General features: G+C 43.0%; 2 protein-coding genes across 3 annotated transcripts; one reads left to right on the top strand and one right to left on the bottom strand.

Annotated features, from left to right (window-relative positions):
- Positions 1-117: 117 nt before the first annotated feature.
- On the bottom strand, positions 118-4265 carry LOC120665409 (NAC domain-containing protein 2-like). The gene is made up of 6 exons (XM_039944974.1): positions 4107-4265; positions 2457-3259; positions 2057-2334; positions 1161-1652; positions 572-1031; positions 118-490 (listed from the first exon to the last, which is right to left on the bottom strand). The coding sequence occupies exons 2-5, from the start codon at positions 2611-2613 to the stop codon at positions 591-593; spliced, it is 1368 nt and encodes a 455-aa protein (XP_039800908.1). The 5' UTR covers positions 2614-3259; positions 4107-4265; the 3' UTR covers positions 118-490; positions 572-590.
- A 9911-nt stretch (positions 4266-14176) lies between these two features.
- LOC120665406 (DEAD-box ATP-dependent RNA helicase 17-like) lies at positions 14177-18937 on the top strand. 2 transcript variants are annotated; one of them, XM_039944970.1, is made up of 10 exons: positions 14177-14556; positions 14995-15067; positions 15154-15263; positions 15861-16004; positions 16088-16196; positions 16297-16661; positions 16752-16825; positions 16976-17280; positions 17890-18136; positions 18344-18937. In XM_039944970.1, the coding sequence occupies exons 1-10, from the start codon at positions 14427-14429 to the stop codon at positions 18587-18589; spliced, it is 1803 nt and encodes a 600-aa protein (XP_039800904.1). In that variant the 5' UTR covers positions 14177-14426; the 3' UTR covers positions 18590-18937. The 2 variants fall into 2 exon arrangements, with proteins under 2 accessions (XP_039800904.1, XP_039800905.1); XM_039944971.1 differs by lacking the exon at positions 14995-15067 and having other exon boundaries at positions 14228-14556; positions 18344-18804.
- Positions 18938-19286: the final 349 nt, after the last annotated feature.

Here is a 19286-nt window from a genome sequence, read left to right as displayed (position 1 = left end):
AAACAGTAGATAAAAGAGCATGAGCAAACAACAATCCAGACGATATGACTAACATCTAACTTTTTTTTAAAAAAAAAACTCAGAATGGAACTTAGGCACCAGCAAACCAACCGCCAATTAAGTCAAGAGATATTGCAATACTTAACAATGGTTCAAATATTCTTGACATCCACACTAGTTTTGACAGAAATGGCTTTTTAAAGGAGGGCAACCAAAAGCAGGACGCGAATACACACAGATAAGATAACATAAGCAAAGATTTGCATGCCAAGTACTTATTCATCCTCAGCAGAAAAGCCGAGCATGGCGATCAGCTCAACCAGTTGGGACTTGGGAGCTAGCAGTAGCCAATGAAGTCTGATCCAGCACTGTGCTTGCGAGCGACACCAGCCAAGAATGGCTTGGTTCAGAAGAGCAGCAGACTATTTCATGTGAAATAAGTCTTTCCGGACATCCATGGTGGATTAAGAGTTGCACCAGCATCAGATAACTGCATGTTGCAACACCCCCAAGCTAGTTAAAACAGGATCCAAGGAGGCAATAACAGGCTTGGCTTGACAACTACTTTTACCTTGACACTTGCAGACCAATCAAGGGAATGGGTACTGCATGGTTGGGTACGAGAAGTTGGCTGCCTCATCTGAAGTGAAGCCGCCGTTATCAGGAGGAAACCCATCGAAAATGCTAGGCATTGTTGGTTCCACAGGACCTGGCAGAGTAGCTACATCATAATGTCCATTGTACGTGGGCTGAGCTGGACAATACTGCATAAATTGACTGTTTTGTGCAGGAAATTCACTGGGGAAGCTTGGATCAGAAGCAAGGAGATCATTCAGTTCTATAAAATCATCAGTAGAAAGTTCCCTATCAGGCGGCAGGACCATGTAATCTGTGGCAGCCACATTGCTGGCACTAAAGTTGTTTGGCACGTCTTCTAACCCAGCAAACCCTGACAATTCATTGTAGGGGCCAAAAGTGTTAACTTCAAAAGCATGAGCCTCAGCTTCAGACATCGGTGGAAGACCAGAGCTCTGCAAAGAAAGTGAAAGATGATTAATTGAAAAAAAGGAAAAATCTTTTAAGAATTTTTTAAGCTAGGAAAGACGTGTTGCTAAGGAAACTAGTAAATGATGAACAAAATTGTATATATTGATTTATACCTCTCCAAGAGTAATGTTGAGACGAGGAGAATCATTCAGAAATCTAGACAGCTCCTCCAAAAGGAATCCATCACAATCATGAGAACTGTACATATCGTTGACCCCATTGGACAAGTTGATCCCAGAAACCACACCATCTACAGACTGCTGAGCAGGAATATCTTGGATAGCAGAGCCAGCAATAGCATAGCCAAATGCTAAGTCCTCGACGGAAGTAGTTGCAGTGCCATGATCAAATGATGATTCCTCTCCAACACAAGCAACAGATGCATTCTGTAGAGGTGGTTCGCGAACAGCACCTGCAGGGACAGCATGTTGAGCATGTGGGCCCTCCATTGGGTTCACTACCTCTGAAGAGGTCATCAAAGGAAACATAGAAGTTTCTGCTTCTGCATTATCCCATTCTGCTTCGTTAAATGGTGCCCCATACTGCTCCCCAATCCTTGGACCAAGGCCACTTTTCTTGAAAATTTTGCAGAGAACAAAAGCATCCTGGATGTAGAACAAGGAAAAAATATTATTCAGTATGGTACCATAATTGACTCGTGGAATGTATTGCATAAGCTACATGATCAGTTAACAGGGATATAAGCTCAGAATAGCATTTATATGAATGGTTCTTTTCTCACTGTTTGACCACTCTTCATTGCAGAATGCAGAATATTTCAAGAGACATGGACAACTTAAACGAAACAAACAATAAATTGAATTTGCTTGACTTTTCACATAACATTCATACACAGGAGCAGTTATATTGTGACACAACATATCAATGAGAATCATTTAACAAATTTGCTTGTCTAGAATTCTGAGAAAAGAATCATTTTTATGCTTAACTTTTTACAAAATTGATACTGTATTATTAAACTAGAAAGCATCAAGGCAAATAGCACTACCTTTGAGAAACCAGCAGAAACCAAATCCTCATCTTCCATTTTGTATTCATACATCACCCAATCAGTTCTGTCACCTTTAGGGGCCTTTCCTTCATGAAATATCAATGTTTTCTTCATCCCAACAACGCGAGAGTTAAGAATAATCGTTCTATCTTTTCCACTAGTCTTCCAGTAACCATTTGGAGTGGCACGGTTTGTCCTAGACCCATTAGGATATTTCTTGTCACGAGGGCAAAAGAAGAACCATTCAAGATCTTTGCTTCGAAGAGAGGACTTGTCTGCACACAAAATTTACATCAAATTAATTGAAAAAAAAATCGCAAGTCTCATCAAATATTCTACATATTTGAGCACCAGTTAACAATATATAGAAAGTTAAACGATAAAGCAAATGAATTACCAGGGAGGTCCCATGGAGGAAACTTGTACAGATCAACCTCTGAAATAGCGTCTACAATAAGCTTCTTTCCCATAATCTTCCTCTTCAAGTAGTAGGAAACGAGCTCAACATCTGTTGGGTGGAAACGAAAACCAGGAGGCAGGCTAGTTTGCGCCATCACCGTTGTGCCTGTCTTGCCTTTTAGCACCAACAGGAATATAGAAAGATCTCAAAACAAAAGCAGAAATGCTTCTAGGAGATCACTAGTTGACCAGGAAGAAAAAGCTTGAGTGCACAGACAAGGGAATCCAAATGCACAAATCAGCGAAGCAGTGCGGAAGAGATCTGCTTCCAAAAGTGAGCACAGAATGCAGCAAGGGACTTCAGAAGACTGTTTGAGCGGAGAGCAGGGCAATCCAACCTCAAGACAAGCCTTCAGAAGGAAGTGTCACGAGATTGACAAGACCAAAAGAGATAGTGGTCAAGTCACAGAGCGAGATGACAAGACCAAAAGAGATGGTGGTCAAGTCACAGAGCGAGATTGATGAGGAAAACTACGGTTGGCAAGACTCAAGGGAAGCAGGAGACCAAGCACTCAACCGAAGGATGTTTCTGAACTTAGATGAGAGAACTTGAGTCTTGCCAAATTCACCAGCTACAACTGATTCACATGGTAGGAAGTATTAGCACAAAACTCCTGGTGTTCCACTTGTATCAAGTGAAATCTCGGAATTTTATGCAGTATATGAACCAGAAGTAGCACGAGAGGAAATAAGGGTGTCCTCCGGCGAGTTCAGCAGACATGAGTGACGAGGATCAGTGTCCTGCACAAAAACATCATGATAGATAAATAGATAGAAGAATCATACAAGGACTATACAATTTTTGCCGACACGACTTGAAAAAGATTATCCTGTTTCATGACTAGACTAGATGCAGTGATATGATTGCCACTTTACATCAAACCTAGACAGTACAGTAGAGCATATTCGAATAAACCATGCCAAATAGACGGCTGATTCAAAAGCTCAGACTAACCCGAACAAGTGTCACATAAGTAATTGTCACATCAGCAGATAGATGCGTCTAATCCACCACCAAATCAAACTTTTACAAGCATATTCATCATAACATTCGGGAGGAAATAATAAGTAATTGTCACATCAGCAGATAGATGCGTCTAATCCACCACCAAATCAAACTTTTACAAGCATATTCATCATAACATTCGGGAGGAAATAAGCTAAATACAGGTAAACCAATAAGTCAACGATCAAACCAAACCCCATAATTCGTCCCCAAACTGTGATAAACCAGGATACAAGTCACCGCTACACGAACCAACACCCCAATCAACGAAATCCTAAACTGCATCAAGACATACGAGATCCAATCCGATCAATCCCATGCCCCAAATCAGGGACCGAATCGATCAAACGCAACCCTAATTTCGCAACCTCAATCGATCGAAGGCGAAACCAATCCGATCCACACCCGCCAACCCCAGCCGCGAAATCGGCGTACTAATCACCCAAACTTCTGAACTCCCTACCGAGATTACCCGTACCCAAATCAAACAACAGATCGACACCAATCCCGACCTAATCTGCCGAGGAGGTCCCAAAATCGTACAGCAGTAGACGATAGGGAAGGGGGATCGGAGGGGCTTACGGGGAAGACGGAGGGAAGCCAGCAGGCCGATTGGGAGGACCGAGGAGGAGGAGGTGAGCGCCGCCGTCTGGTCAATGGAGGTGAGGTGCGGTTTGTGTGGGGGTGGGGGATCGCGCGGCTGTGGAAGGGGCCTTTATAAAAGCGGGGAGTGTGGAGTTGGGCCGGGACACTGGCGAGTGGGCCCAGTTGGTTTTTCTTATTCCTTTGCTTCCAACCCCCGCCGCGTTGTGCGACTTCTTGGAAACTTCCCCAGCACGCCAGTATGCGACCGTGGTTGCCAAATTTCCACCCGGGACCCAGCCGCCGTGTCCTGCGGTTTTACTATTCCACCCTGCACCGAGAGGGGTTTAAGAAATATGGAAATAGAGGGTTAAATATGTTATGATCTTGGATCACCATGTTTAGTTCCCAAAAATTTTCAATATCCATCACATTCAATCTTAGGAGACATACATGGAGCATTAAATGCATTTAAAAAATAACTATTACACAGTTTAACTATAAGCGACAAGACAAATCTTTTAAACCTAATTAGTCCATGATTAGATATTAATTGCTAAATAACAACGGAAGTGTTATAGTATCAAAACTCAAAAAAATTGGCGAACTATACATAACGGTTTACCATTATTATTATATTACTATTTTAATTCTTCATTGTAAAATTTATCCAGTTACGAATTTGTAGAATTAAATATTCGATTAGAATTCTTTTTGGAGAACCTATCAAGTAGGGATGTAAACGGATCGAATACAGACGGATATTACTAATATTGTATTTGTTTTCATATTTTTGTTCGAATATGGAGTCGGATAAGGATTTTATTAGTTTTTGCCGAATAAGATTGACATCATAAAAATATAACTATAAGTATCTAGATACGAATCGGTTAAATATATTGAATATCCAGAATCGGATAAGATTGATAAAACTCTTCTAAACCGGATCGAATTTAAATACAATCGAAAAATATCTATACCATGTACATCCCTACTACCAAGCTAGATCAAATTCTCAACGTAGTACACATACTCCCAGTACTTCTTGTTCTCTATTACAATATTATAAATATTATAGCCTTAAATTTATTAATTTCTTTTAATAGTATAATTCCACATGTATCTAATTGATCTTTTACAAAATCCACAAAATATATTTGAAATAAAATTGTAGAAAACATTTACATGTGATGATGAGGACATAGCTGCATCGGATGAGTACACGATGAAGTCCAACTCGTCTACAACTTGGACTTCGTTTCCTTCTCGGATTTCAGAAACAGTCTGCACCAAAAACAACGCCACGGCCGCATACGAAATCCGTTTGAGGAGAACTTTATATGGTTGGAAAGATAATTTTATAACCTTTCCAACGCCACCAGATTCAGGACCATAGCTGTCGGTACCCTGTAGCAGGGATACTCACTCCTACTGCAGCAAGGCAGGACTCGCGTAGTCATCCATAACTACGCCCTAAGGGGCGGAGCAGCCGGGCCCCAGGGATCCGGCACCTACCTCACCAAGCCAACGGCCCCGGACCTATTCCCCTCTCTGGGAACGGGTCCGTGACACCATGTGTCCCTGAGGAGGGGAAGCTCCGCGCCAACAGCCGAGGGCGCGGACCCCCCCCCCCCCTCATAGGGGTCCGGGACCTCCCCACGTCCGTCCGGACCTCCCACGCGCGTAGAACCAATATACCGCCGGGGCAGGGTCCGGGGGCGCCACGTGTCCCGCAGGCGCGGGCGCGGGCGCGAGTCTTCCGCTGGAAGACTCGCCCACCCACCGCATTCAATGCGGGTAGTTGAGGCGTGCTCTGCCGCCGCGGCGCGTGGGGCAGCTTTTGTCAGGCCTCACTGTAGACCGCATATTACCGAGGTACACAGTGCAGCTGCATGCGCCGCATCCGCGCTGAGCCCATCTACCGCATTAAATGGATACGACGGCACGGCACCCTTTCATCATACCGCCTACGCCGCAAGCTACACGGCCCGTTCAGCTATGCGGCAGGCTACGGCAAGCTACGCCGCAAGCTACGCCCTGGCGCCGTTTCGACAAGACAGGGCATGGCTATGCCGGATGGAAGATTCCCACGGGCAAGGCAAGGAAATCTCGGAATAAGATCTTTCCCAGGCGTAGCACCATAATAGTGCTTGGCCATTCGTATTAAATACAACATCTTTGGGCCCACCTGTCGGGGACTCAACGGTCATGTACGCGCCTCCCTTGAGATATAAAAGGGAGGCGCTCACTGCACACGGGGGACTCTCGGTCGACACTCTCTAAGGCCAAGGAAAGCCAGACACAACACAAGCTCGGATTCACTCCGAACAATACCATTCTCAACCTCTTGAGAGCACAAGCAATACAACACACACTGGACGTAGGGTATTACGCTCCGGCGACCCGAACCACTCTAAACCTGCTGTGTTCATCGTGTTCTTGCATCTAGATTGGGCTAATCCTAGCTACCTCCCGAATACTCACCCTATGGGTTTAGGTGGGTGCACTATGCCACCCGGCTGTGGGTTTGCACACCACGATAATAGCTGTTCGGAGTCAACGGCAATTCACGAAACAAGTCAACGTCCAGAATCTGGAAAGGTGCTGCGCCACCTCTTTTGGGCCAACAGCACCTCTTTTGGGCCAATGGCCCGTGTATCATGTCGGGCCTTAAGCCCAAGTTGAGGGCACCCACCTCTGGTCGCCCCAACCCTAGGTCACCTGGTTCTTCTATAAACTCAGTAGCCGCCGCCGCTTAGACTCGGGTTCTGTTTAGTTTTGAGTTTTTCTTTGAGGAACAGACATTGCATCGTTGTATCCGTGGCGACAAGTCCTTATACGTTGATCCAGAGCCCCCGTTCTTGATCTCCTCCACTGTTTCGATTAGTACTTTGGAATCGAGTTCTTGAACCCCACTTTGATTTTTGCTTCATACACATCTGCAATTTTAGATTGCGTGTTTATCCTTTCTTACTTGTGTTCTTCGATTCCCTTGCAGAAAAAGCCTTCTCGGCGAGGTCAATCAAGTTGTGCTTGGTTGATAACCAGCAGAGCGGTGGTGTAACGGTTGCAGGCTTCGAATTCGTGTCTGATTAGAAGTCGGATCGCCAATGTCACGTACTCCATCAATCGAATCTACCCTACCTCTCGGAAGATCGGGACGCGTCTACATCAAGTGGAATCAGGATTCAGGTTTACCGTGAGGTATAATTTCGTGTTTCCCTTTAGATTCATCTTGTTCCTTTACCTACAGTGCACAAAAAGCCCAAAAAAATTTACACTTTCCGCTGTCCCATAACTTGTTTTAGCCTCTGCAATTTTTCGTTTCAGTTTCGCTTAGTTGAGTTTGTGTCCGTGGTCGAGTCTTGTTGCTGGTTTAGTGTGTTCGTAGTCGTAGTCAACCGCCCGTCGCTGTTTTTGTTTCCGCCGCCGTCTTATCCAATTTTACCCCACCAACAAGTCGAGCCCTCACGCTACTTGACTTGCCCTTGCTAGCCGCCTTGTGTGAACTCTCACCGTGCAAGCCCTAGATAGGTTGCAAGCCGCCTTGTGTTTTCGCCTTGCATCGCAGCCATTCTTGATTTCATCTAGCGATACCCTTGCTGCATACACCAGGGACGCTTTGCCCTAGGTTGTTCGATTGCTGAGAAGCTTTGCTCAGCCATGGTTCTGTGTTGGAGAATAGGGAAGCTTTGCCCTAGCCGCCGACACCTGATCTGCCAAGTTGTGCTATCTGAAAACCATAACTTGAGGTACCTTCGGTAAAATGGGCATAACTTTTCACTCGGTGCTCCGTTTTGGCTCAATTTTTTACAGCCGAAAGGTGATGAAATTTTGCACATACGATAAAATCACTTTGCCATTTGGGATGGATCTCAGAAATTCAAAAAAAAATCACAAACATCGAGTTTTGAGGGTCCGAAGTTGTTTTCAGATTTTCAGGAAACGTTCCTAATTTTGTGTAGGCCACATCCCACCTCTATTTAAGGTGAAAATTTGTGTGGTTCCATCTCTTGTGATCCTTGTTCAGAGAAAAATATAAAAAAAATAGTTGAGAAAATAAGAAATCTTGATTCCTACTAGTGCTGGAGGGAAATCAGCAAAAAGAATAAAAACAATCGCGCAAGTGCTGTTTTGCTTGTTCTTTGAGCTTTATCCATCGTTATTTGTTCCAACTTATTGTGCTATGCCTAGGGTCATATCTTAGAGAGCAATTGTGACTTGTGACTTGTGACTTGGATACTTATTGAACTTTGCTACTCTGTTGCGTTTATTGCTAATCCCTTGCAACCATATTGTGTCTGTCCAAGCTACACATATTCTTCTGATCAGCACAGGTTCATCTTGCAATTGTTACACCCAGCTCGACAATAGATTGTACCATCCTGTTTGGCTTTGGTAAGAACACTTGCAAGACGGTGGTAAGCCTTATGAGATTTTGCACTCCACTGTCACCAGCGCCCAGTACCATTTAGTTGATAGGGATAATACTTTGGTGTTGCCTTTTGCTATCTGCTAACCATGCCAGGGACAGGAGGAGAGTCACCTACGGACTTCAACGAGTGTGTATCAAATAATGAACTGCAAAAACTTGTTGATGAACAGCGCACCTACATCGACGGGAAGTTTGATGAGCTGATGCACACTATCAACGGCCTGGTCACCAGGGTTGAACATGTTGAACAATGTCCCCCTCCACGACGACATCGATGCCAACCTTATGAGGATGACGACGACGAGGATGAGGATGCCGACCTTAATGCTGATGCTCGTGCTGCGGACCGTCTTCGGCGCAATCGTCAAGGTATGGGAGGTAATCAAAATCGTGGTAATAATGATCCTTTTGCTAAAGCCAAATTTACTATGATTCCTTTTGCTGGCACTGCTGATCCTGAGGCTTATTTATATTGGGAACTTGCTGTTGAACAAAAATTTAATTCTCATTTGGTTCCTGCTGAGCATAGAGTTAGACTTGCTACTAGTGAATTTACTAGTTTTGCTTTGTTTTGGTGGAATGATCTTTGCAATGCTGGTAATGCTGCTGTTGTGCCTCAAACTTGGCCTGTTTTGAAACAACGCATGAAGTCTCATTTTGTTCCTCCTTATTACCAGCATGATCTACGTTTAAAATTGCAAAATTAAAAACAAGGTGATAAAGGAGTAAAGGAATATTATCAGGAATTGCTTATTGGCCTAGCACGTTGTGGTATTCATGAGGATGATGATGACACTAGTGCTAGGTTCTTTGGTGATTTAAATCGTGATATACAAGATATTCTTGATTACAAAGACTGGACTCGTTTTTCCCAATTGTATCATCTTGCTCTTAAGGCAGAACGGGAAGTACAGGGACGCCGCATTGTCCAACATTCTTTCAGGTCTAACACTGGGAGATCATTTCAGCAGCGTTCCGACGTTGAGAAGCCCAAGGCGCCTATTGTTAAGACACCAGCAACACCACCAGCTCCTACGCCAGCTTCTGAGGTAAGCAATGTATCTACTGTGCAGGCCCAACAACACAAGAAGCATGCTACGCTTGAAAGGGGGTCTTCAAGTAGATCATCTACAAACATCGTGTGCCATCGCTGCAAGGGAATGGGACATGTCATGAAGGATTGTCCAAGTGCTCGTGCTTTCATCGCTGCACCTGATGGTAATGGATATGTAAGTGCTAGTGATGTTGAGGATGATTTGGTCCTTGCAGCTAATATTGTTGCAGATTCGGAGGAAGATGAGGGTGAGGCAATTGATTCCATAGCTGCAACGGCGGATTTTTCTAGTCTTCTTGTGCAGCGTGTGTTGACTTCTAAAGCAGAACATGAGGATGAGGAGAAACTCCAACGCAAGAATTTATTCCACATGTTTCTCATTGTGCAGGATTGTCGTGTTCTCACCATAATTGATAGCGGATGTTGCAGCAACTTGGTGAGTTCAGATTTGGTCAAGAAGCTTGGCTTGACCACTCGTTCTATCCCTCACCCCTACTACCTAGAATGGTTCAACAATTGTGGTAAGACTAAGGTAACTAAATCAACACGCATACACTTTTCTGTTGGTTCTTATCGTGCCTATGCTGATTTTGATATTGTACCTATGCAATCATCATCATTATTGTTAGGACGACCATGGGAATTTGATACTGATGCTGCACATTATGGTAGAACTAATACATATACTCTCATGCATAAGGACAAAAAAATTACTTTGCTTCCTTTATCCTCGGCTGGTATTAGGAAACACTTTAAAAACCGTGCTGAAAATATTAGCAAAGAATCTTCTGATGCTACACCAAATGGAATTAAATTGAAAGAAGGAGTTTATATTGCTACTACATCTGCTGCTGCTGAGCTTTATGATAATCATGATGCACCTTACTATACTATGCTTTGTCGATATAAATCTTTTGCAAATGCTCCTATGTCTTGCACAATGCATTCTACTGTCACTAACCTTTTGCAGGAGATTGATAATGGGATGGAGTCGAGGACAACTCCAATTCAAGAAGGGGAGGATGATGAGGACATAGCTGCATCGGATGCGTACATGTTGAAGTCCGACTCGTCTACAACTTGGACTTCGTTTCCTTCTCGGATTTCAGAAATAGTCTGCACCAAAAACAACGCCACGACCACATACAGAGTCTGTTTGAGGAGAACTTTATAAGGTTGGAAAGATAATTTCATAACCTTTCCAACTCCACCAGATTCAGGTCCATAGCTGTTCGGAGTCAATGGCAATTCACGAAACAAGTCGACATCCAGAATCTGGAAAGGTGCTGCGCCACCTCTTTTGGGCCAATGGCCCGTATATCGTGTCGGACCTTAAGCCCAAGTTGAGGGCGCCCACCTCTGGTCGCCCCAACCCTAGGTCACCTGGTTCTTCTATAAACTCAGTAGCTGCCGCCGCTTAAACTCAGGTTTTGTTTAGTCTTGAGTTTTCCTTTGAGGAACAGACATTGCATCGTTGTATCTATGGTGACAAGTCCTTATGCATTGATCCAGGGCCCCCGTTCTTGATCTCCTCCACTGTGTCGATTAATCTTTTGGAATCGAGCTCTTAAACCCCCTTTGATTTTCGCTTCATACACATCTGCAATTTCAGATTGCGTGTTTATCCTTTCTTGCTTGTGTTCTTCGATTCGCTTGCAGGAAAAGCCTTCTCGGCGAGGTCAATCAAGTTGTGCTTGGTTGATAACCAGCGGAGCGATGGTGTAACGGTTGCAGGCTTCGAATTCGTGTCTAATTAGAAGTCGGATCGCCAACGTCACGTACTCTATCAATCGAATCTACCCTACCTCTCGGAAGATCGGGCCGCGTCTACATCATGTGACGAGATAGTAACACCGTGCAAAATTATGCTATGTTTAATAAAGAAGCTATGCATAGTTGCATTGTTTCTTCTAGATCATTTTCTTATTTCCCCACTTTATGTGTGTTTACTTCCATTCCAATTATTGTTTGTTTTATATATGTGCAAATTCATATTTTTCTTATTTTGATTAAATATCAACATCAAATTAGTCTCATTGTAAATAGCATGGAATATGTTTTAATAATGCATTTCTTTGTAGATGTCATTATCCGTATAAAACTAGTCAAATTAGATAAATTTGATTTAGAATAAAATCAAAGGGAACTAGATAATAAATATATTTAGAATCTCTTATATCCTCTATACCGTTATATACCAATATGAATATGATAATTTGAAGTGCACCTATTTTTATTATGCTCCACTGCTCCTAAAATTTACTCCCTCCGTCCCTAAATAAGTGTCGCTGTTGGTGTGCGTGCCATAAGTTTGACTCGATTTGTAGTAAATATGTGCAATATTTGAGTCTCCAAATAATTTTATTAGAAAACTAGATTCAAATATCTTTCCAGTGATACTAATTATGTATCATAACTATTAATATTTTTTAATATAAAATTAATCAAAGTTGTTTTTCGGGAAGCGCAAATGACACTTATTTAGGGACGGAGGGAGTAGATCTTTGCATCCAGTGAGACTAGCCTGGTGTTGACGCTCCTTAGAGGCCCAATTTACGTACCGCAAGCGCGCGGATTGTGGTAGCTTTTCCCTTAGAGTACTCCCCCAAGGTTTATCAATCCGTGGATCGGAAGCGAACCAACTAGAGTTTACCATCTAATCTATCGAACCTATCCTAAACATGAAGCGAAGATTGCATATAAACTGAACACTTGATAGATATGAATGAAGCATAAGTGTTCATCACACCCACAACCGTAGATGAGATAACACAACCAAGGAGCTAGGGCCTATCGTCTCTAGGTACAGTTCTAGTCAAAAAGGTGATCAAAACATAGATTGCATCTCAACTAAAGGTACACAAAATCATCTCTCAGAAAGGCGACTCGCAGGCGGCCTATTTTCCCAAGGTCACTGGTGCGAGGTACGTGTCGACGCCTAAGGTTTCCCAAAGCTTTACCCCAAACGCCCACCAAGTGCTCTTACTCGAAGCTCCTCCTCTTGGTGGCCGCGCAACGACTCCCATGGTACTCGCCATCGATCCTATTCCACATCATGTCGTCGCTAGAACTTTTCCCTCCGCCATGCTGTCACCACACCAGGGTAATCAACCAACTAGCTGAAACACGCTACCTCAACGTATCCGCAAGATATAGACTAATCACGATCTAATCTTACTATGAATATATGGATGCATCACATATGAGAAAGAAAGCATGCATTGAAGTAGACCAAAGTCGAGACAACTAGAATAAAGAGTAGATTGATATCACCATCGTATGTGTACATACCCCGACGAATGTTGGGGATGACTCCCGAACTCCACCATGGCACAACCTCGCAGGGAGGCCATGGCGGCTAGGGGTGGCCTAAGCCATCTCCTAGGTACCTTCGAAGACTTGCGGCGGCCGTCGTCTCCCTCCGGCCTTGGCCCTAGGTTTTCGTCGAGTTCTGGGTGGATTGATTCCTCGAGTTGAATAAGGTGCGAGCTATTTATAAGCCGAGAAAACCACCGGTCGAAGGGGAGGCCGAACCGCCTCGGAAACGGGCTAGGCCGGCCGGCCTCATGGGCCTAGGCCGGCCGGCCTACCCTCTTTTGGGCCCGCCTCGGTCTCATCTTTCGCGTGTAGACTCCTCGCATCTTCTAGAGTTTATGTCCTTCACGATTGCACCTCTTTAGACGTCGTTATCTTGGAGATATCTTTGAGGAAAGGATAGTATAGGGAATTCTTCCTTAAATCTTTATTTGCTTTGCTTAATCCCGAAGTATCTTGATCTCATTTTTGTGGGCTTGGTCCTTTGGGCTCTCTTGGAGGATGGATGTGCATGAATGAGCTTCGAATCAACATGGGCTTTGGTCCTTCCTTTGGGCTTTGGCCTTCGTCTTTCTCCGTGTTAGCGCCCGATCACGGGCCTCGTCATTTCATGCTCCAAAATAGGCAAAAAATCTGCAAAAACGAAGTTCCTCCAAAATATATGTGCAAATGTGAAAATAACCAATAATTAGGCCAGAGTTAGGACGGTTAGTGATTTTGATATTAAATTCATGCCATTATCAAAGATAAACAAAAAATAAAATGGGTACTTAAGGAGCGAACACTTGCAGAAACAGCCGATCAAGACTTTTCCAGTAGGCTGGCTGCGGGCTGCTTTTGGCATACGTTGAGCCAATCAGATGTTCCAAACGTAATAGAATACAACTTCCACAACTTAGGCTCTGTTAGTTTCCAAAAAATTTGTATGATATCCGTCACATTGAATCTTCGGACACATGCATATAGCATTAAATGTAGTCGAAAAAATAACTAATTATACAGTCTAACTGATTAGCACGAGCTGAATCTTTTAAGTCTAATTAGTTTATAATTAGACATTATTTATCAAGTAGCAGCGAAAGGTGCTGCAGCACTAAAACCCAAACTGTTTCACCAACTAAACACACTCTAATTTTCTTTTCTATCTTTTCAGAAATTTATATGGATTTCGCCGAATGTACTTACTCCTAGGAGAAAAAGATATCCTCACCTTGTCTGAACCCAAAATAAACCTTTATATTCAGAAATTTCACTGGAACTTTAGACAAAAATGAGAAAAATTAACCGCTTTCAAACTCTATTCAGTTTGCTACCTCCGCGGCTGCGCCACTGCAAACCTAGCCGCGGCTTCGCCGCGGGAACTCGCTCCCCTCTCCATCCGCGCCGCCTTTTCCAGTAACTCCAGCTGTTTACGCCGCCGCTCTCCCTACCACACCGTCGAGGTCTACACGAGCTCTTCCCCGGCGCCGCCATCCTCTCCTGATCTCCTCTCCACCGCGCGCCGCTCCTCCCCCATATGCCCAAGAAGCTCGGCAAGCCGCCGCCGCCGGCGGCGGCGGCACAGGAGGAGGGGAGAGAAGACCTGTTTGCTTCATGCTCCTTCGCCGACCTCGGACTCCACCCTACCCTCTGCGCCCACCTTCAAGGTCGCGCTCTATCTTTCATTCACTCTCCTTTTTTTTCCTATCTCGCCTGTCTTGGTTTCAATTGTGATTTGGGAGTTCGGTTGCGAATCCTGCTCCTAGCACCATCAACTTCTGTTTGTGGTTATTATTTTCGTTACCATTTCTTATTTGTTGAATGTCAAATCGAGTTTGGTACAATCCCATCTTCCTAGTTTTATGCACAAATTGGAGTAACAAATTACCTTTGTGGATGTTAATCGAATTAGCGCAGAAGTCATGCTCGATGAAATTGGTGCCCTAATAGAGTGTTTCTATATGTTGTCGAGTGCATTCTGCATAAAACATGACTGCTCCCTGGTTATCTGTTCCATATCGAGCAGCAAAATGAACAAAAGTCTGCAAAAAGGGTATGCATTTTCATGTTTGCTAAGTGAATATTTGGTTTCATTTTTAATCTAGATAAGATGGGTTTCCAAGCACCGACGCGAATTCAAGCTCAGGCAATTCCTGTCGCCATGTCTGGACAGCACATGTACGCTCTAATTTATCACAAGTCATTAATCGAACTTTTTTTTTTCTTAAAGAAAAAGGGAATAATGTTTGCACTACTAATTTCAGGCTAGTGAAGGCTGCAACTGGCACTGGGAAAACTCTTGCGTACCTTGCACCTATTGTTCACCTTCTCCAGATGAGAGAGCCTCGTGTGGATAGAACTCATGGAACTTTTGGTAATTGATTGTTGGGCACTTGGGCCTTTTTTAAGTTCATGTGCTGCATTTTATGGATAATTTCAGTTTCCCCTCCAGAATATGTCGGTTTCCTTATCTCATTGTCTATAAAATTTAGTGCAGTAAAGCTGGTATTGTTGTTTCCTCTCTGTATAACCTTACACCAAGTGCTGGTTTGTGTATCATTATATGATCTTCTGCAGAAATTGTTCATGTATTCTACATCTTTGTTTGGAGAAGAAAATGAAGTCACTGCTACATTTGTTATTACCTTGGTAGTACGGCGGACTAAAATTGCCAATGCATCATGGATTTTATTTTGATAGAAGTGTAATCTTGTCTTCATGTGATTCAGTTTTATGGTTATTTCCAATGCAATTTCAGCTGTATCAGCTAACATAATGAGGCTGACAAGTGGAATATATTTCAAAACATAACCAGAAGAAATCATCTGACACACGATCAATAACTAATTATGACGTATCTAGTATATCTGCATCATGATGTATAATGAAGAACAAAACCCACCCTCTACCGACCTATTCTTCCCTCAACACCCGCTAATACTGATTAGCATTACTAATTGTTTGATGGTAGCGTTGGTTCTCGTGCCAACGCGAGAGTTATGCTTACAGGTTTATGGGATTGCACAGCAGCTGGTTCATCGTTTTCACTGGATTGTCCCTGGGTATGTCATGGGTGGTGAGAACAGAGCAAAAGAGAAAGCAAGACTGCGAAAAGGTATATCTCGTTTGATAAAGTCATTTATGGAATCAATTGTACCTGTGTGTGATGTCATGCTTTGACTCTGGACATTTGTTTAGGAATATCAATTCTCATTGCTACACCTGGGCGCCTCCTTGACCATTTGCAGCATACTGCGTCATTTGTTTATTCAAATTTGCGCTGGATAGTTTTTGATGAAGCTGACAGGTCTGATAGCAATAGTCTCCTCATTTGGTTTCGAAATAAGATTTCCTGTTCGATGGGCACAACTTTTACCACACTCACACTTATGTTTGTATTAATGCAGCATTCTCGAACTTGGTTTTGGGAAAGCAGTTGAGGATATTCTAGAGCACTTGGGTTCAAGGAATGGAGCTCTTGATCAAAATAAAAACAAAGGGGAGCATATCCGAAGGCAAAACCTTCTGTTATCTGCAACTCTTAATGAGAAGGTGAATCGGTTGGCTAAAATTAGTTTGAAGAATCCAGTGATGATTGGCCTTGATGATCAAAAGAAGCCCTCAGGGAAATCGAACACGCTAGGGAACAGTCATACTTCTCTATTATCTGATGATGATGAGGACGGGATACTGGAAAAGCAAAATGATATATTGGAACATGCAGTTGATGATTTCAAGCTTCCTGCACAATTAGTCCAAAGATACGTTAAAGGTAGAAACAAGTTGCTTGGTTTAAATTTTTTAAAGTTCATGCTTGTTGTTTGTTCCTTAGGTGGTATAACAAACCTTTACTTTTATTTAGTTTCATGTGGCTCAAGGCTTGCAGTTCTTCTGTCGATTCTCAAATCTCTATTTGAAAGACAAATTTCTCAGAAGGTGAGTTGCTTATTATGTCCTGAAGTGGTTTAAATTTCACTGAACTGTAATTTCGACTTAATGTTTCACTTGCCACAGATAGGTCTCTGGAAGCCCTGGGACTCCTACCTATCATGACCTGCGAGTTAGCTTACATTGCTTTTTTTGCAGGTTGTTATTTTCTTATCAACTTGTGACTCTGTTGATTTCCATCACGCGGTACTCAGCCAGCTTGAATGGAGCTCTGGCCCACAACTTGATATGGATAAGAAGCAAAAATTTCTTAGTTGTAAAGTGTTCCGTTTGCATGGTAATATGGAGCAGGATGATCGCAAAAAGTCATTTTTGGGTTTTGGTTCTGAGAAATCTGCAATTCTTGTATCTACCGATGTTGCTGCTAGAGGCTTGGACTTTCCAAAAGTCAAGTACATCATACAATATGATTCCCCAGGGGAAGCTTCTGAATACGTTCACAGGTACCTGATCATCTCCTTGTCTAATGCACTTGTAGGGTTTTGGTGTATTTTGTGATTTTGTCTCCATTGTAATTCATGTATTGGAACTGGACAAAATATGTGTTTGCATTTTGCTTGCTTATTACATAGTGCCTTATTACTTCCTCCATCCTGAATTATAAGGCATTTTGGTTTGTCTTGAGTCAAAGTAGCCTAAGGTTGACCAAATTTATAGAGAAGAATATTAACATCTAACACATCAAATAAGTAAATTATGAAAATATATTTCATAATGGATTTAATTATTCTCATTTGTCATTCAAAATATTATTACTCTTTTCTATAAACTTGGTTAAACTTAGAACAATTTGGTTTAGGACAAACCAAAATGCCTTGTATTTCAGGACGGAGGGAGTATGTTTCTGGTGTTCACTGCATCACTGATAGTACATCTTTTTATCTAGCAGGTTGCTAATACTAAGGCAGTTCTGCAGTGTATTCTTACTAATTCTTGTTTTTTAGTTTCTTGTGAAGATGTTAAATGCCCAATGCATAAGCAACAAAGATAGTTAGCATTCTACTTTGCCATTGCTAGTTATGTTTTAATAACATTATCCCCCTTCATTACAGGGTTGGAAGAACTGCAAGGATTGGTGAAAAGGGGGAGGCTCTCTTGTTTTTGCAACCTATTGAACTTGACTATTTGAAAGATCTGGAGTCACATGGTGTATCCCTGACAGAATACCCCTTTCAAAAGGTTTTGGATAGCTTTCCTGTAAATGGACAGAAACCTCACAAAAGGAAGATAATATCTTTAGACATGCACCCTTGGATAATGTCTCTGCAGAGATCACTGGAGGGTTTTGTCGCTGGTGAGGTAATGCATATTTTCTTTTTCCTTCTACCTCAAGCTGCTGTTTGGCTAATATTATATTTCGCCCTTCAATGATGAGCAGACGTGTACATGTGAAAAGCTTTTGCTGATTACTTGTTATGAACTTATGAATATTGTAAACTAAGCATTAAGCAATTGATATCACATATCAGTGAATAACATATTGTCATATTCTTTATTCTTTTCCAGGATGCAACAAAGAAGCTTGCCAGGGACGCTTTCTGTTCCTGGGTTCGTGCCTACACTGCCCACCGAGGCGAACTGAAGAAGATTTTCATGGTGAAGAAGCTCCACTTGGGGCACGTAGCGAGGAGCTTCGGGCTGAAGGAGCAGCCGTCGTTGGTGGGAAGGTCGCACCAGGTGCAGCTCAAGAAGAGGAAGGAGCAGAAGCGTGAACAGCCTGCCAAGAGGAGAAAGCTCCCCTCCAAGAAGTGAACCTGCACATCTGAAATGGCGTGTCGCTTGACTTGGATCATGGATGATGTGATCCGCACCAGTTTTGGAACTAACAGCCACGGGGAACCTGAAGTCGAGTGCTCGACGGACCTAATGGGTACTTGCACACCATGGCTAGGGATGTAGGGCCTTGTCATGGGCTGTTTTTTGTTCGTGAGATTCCATGTTTGGATAATGGTTTGAATGCAGCATTTTCATTTTGGCGAATATGGTTTAAGTAGCAACTAGCAAGAGGTGCACAATGTTTGTTAAGATGAGATTATGTGTATTACTATTTTAGTACCCACATGGGTTTCCGTAGCAGAATCTCACGACTGATTTTCACCACCTGACAAACGGTTTATTCAGAAACCATTAGCCTGATTGTTGACTTCTTGTTGTGGGCGCCCAATGGATTGTTGGCAAACTAATCAGGTATCCAGCTGTGACGGCTACTGTGCCATTAGGTCATTGATGACGCATCCGAGTCCTTTGCCCCCAAAAGACAAATCCTGTAGTATCACTGTCAGAGTAAACTATTAGATCCCAATCACTCCCGATCTCTGACTTTCAATTTCATAAATTACCTAATTCACGGTATTCTATACTCCAGGTGACTAGGTGGTTGGCCGTACCGGTACTTGATCACCAGAAAAATCTCCAGGAAACACTGCAATGGCAATGCTGATCAGGTAGG

This window comes from Panicum virgatum, chromosome 3N (assembly GCF_016808335.1).
Source record: "Panicum virgatum strain AP13 chromosome 3N, P.virgatum_v5, whole genome shotgun sequence".
Lineage (NCBI taxonomy): Eukaryota > Viridiplantae > Streptophyta > Magnoliopsida > Poales > Poaceae > Panicum > Panicum virgatum.
Note: the sequence above shows the minus strand (reverse complement) of the source record. Positions and strands in the feature narration are given on the sequence as shown.

Coding starts and splice junctions, on each gene's coding strand:
- LOC120665406 (XM_039944970.1), top strand. CDS start 14,427: ATGCCCAAGAAGCTCGGCAAGCCGCCGCCGCCGGCGGCGGCGGCACAG. Junction 14,557..14,994: donor CCTCTGCGCCCACCTTCAAG/GTCGCGCTCTAT, acceptor TTTTTAATCTAG/ATAAGATGGGTTTCCAAGCA. Junction 17,281..17,889: donor GCTTCTGAATACGTTCACAG/GTACCTGATCAT, acceptor CCTTCATTACAG/GGTTGGAAGAACTGCAAGGA.
- LOC120665409 (XM_039944974.1), bottom strand. CDS start 2,613: ATGGCGCAAACTAGCCTGCCTCCTGGTTTTCGTTTCCACCCAACAGAT. Junction 2,335..2,456: donor TCCTCCATGGGACCTCCCTG/GTAATTCATTTG, acceptor TTTTGTGTGCAG/ACAAGTCCTCTCTTCGAAGC. Junction 1,032..1,160: donor TCAACATTACTCTTGGAGAG/GTATAAATCAAT, acceptor CTTTCTTTGCAG/AGCTCTGGTCTTCCACCGAT.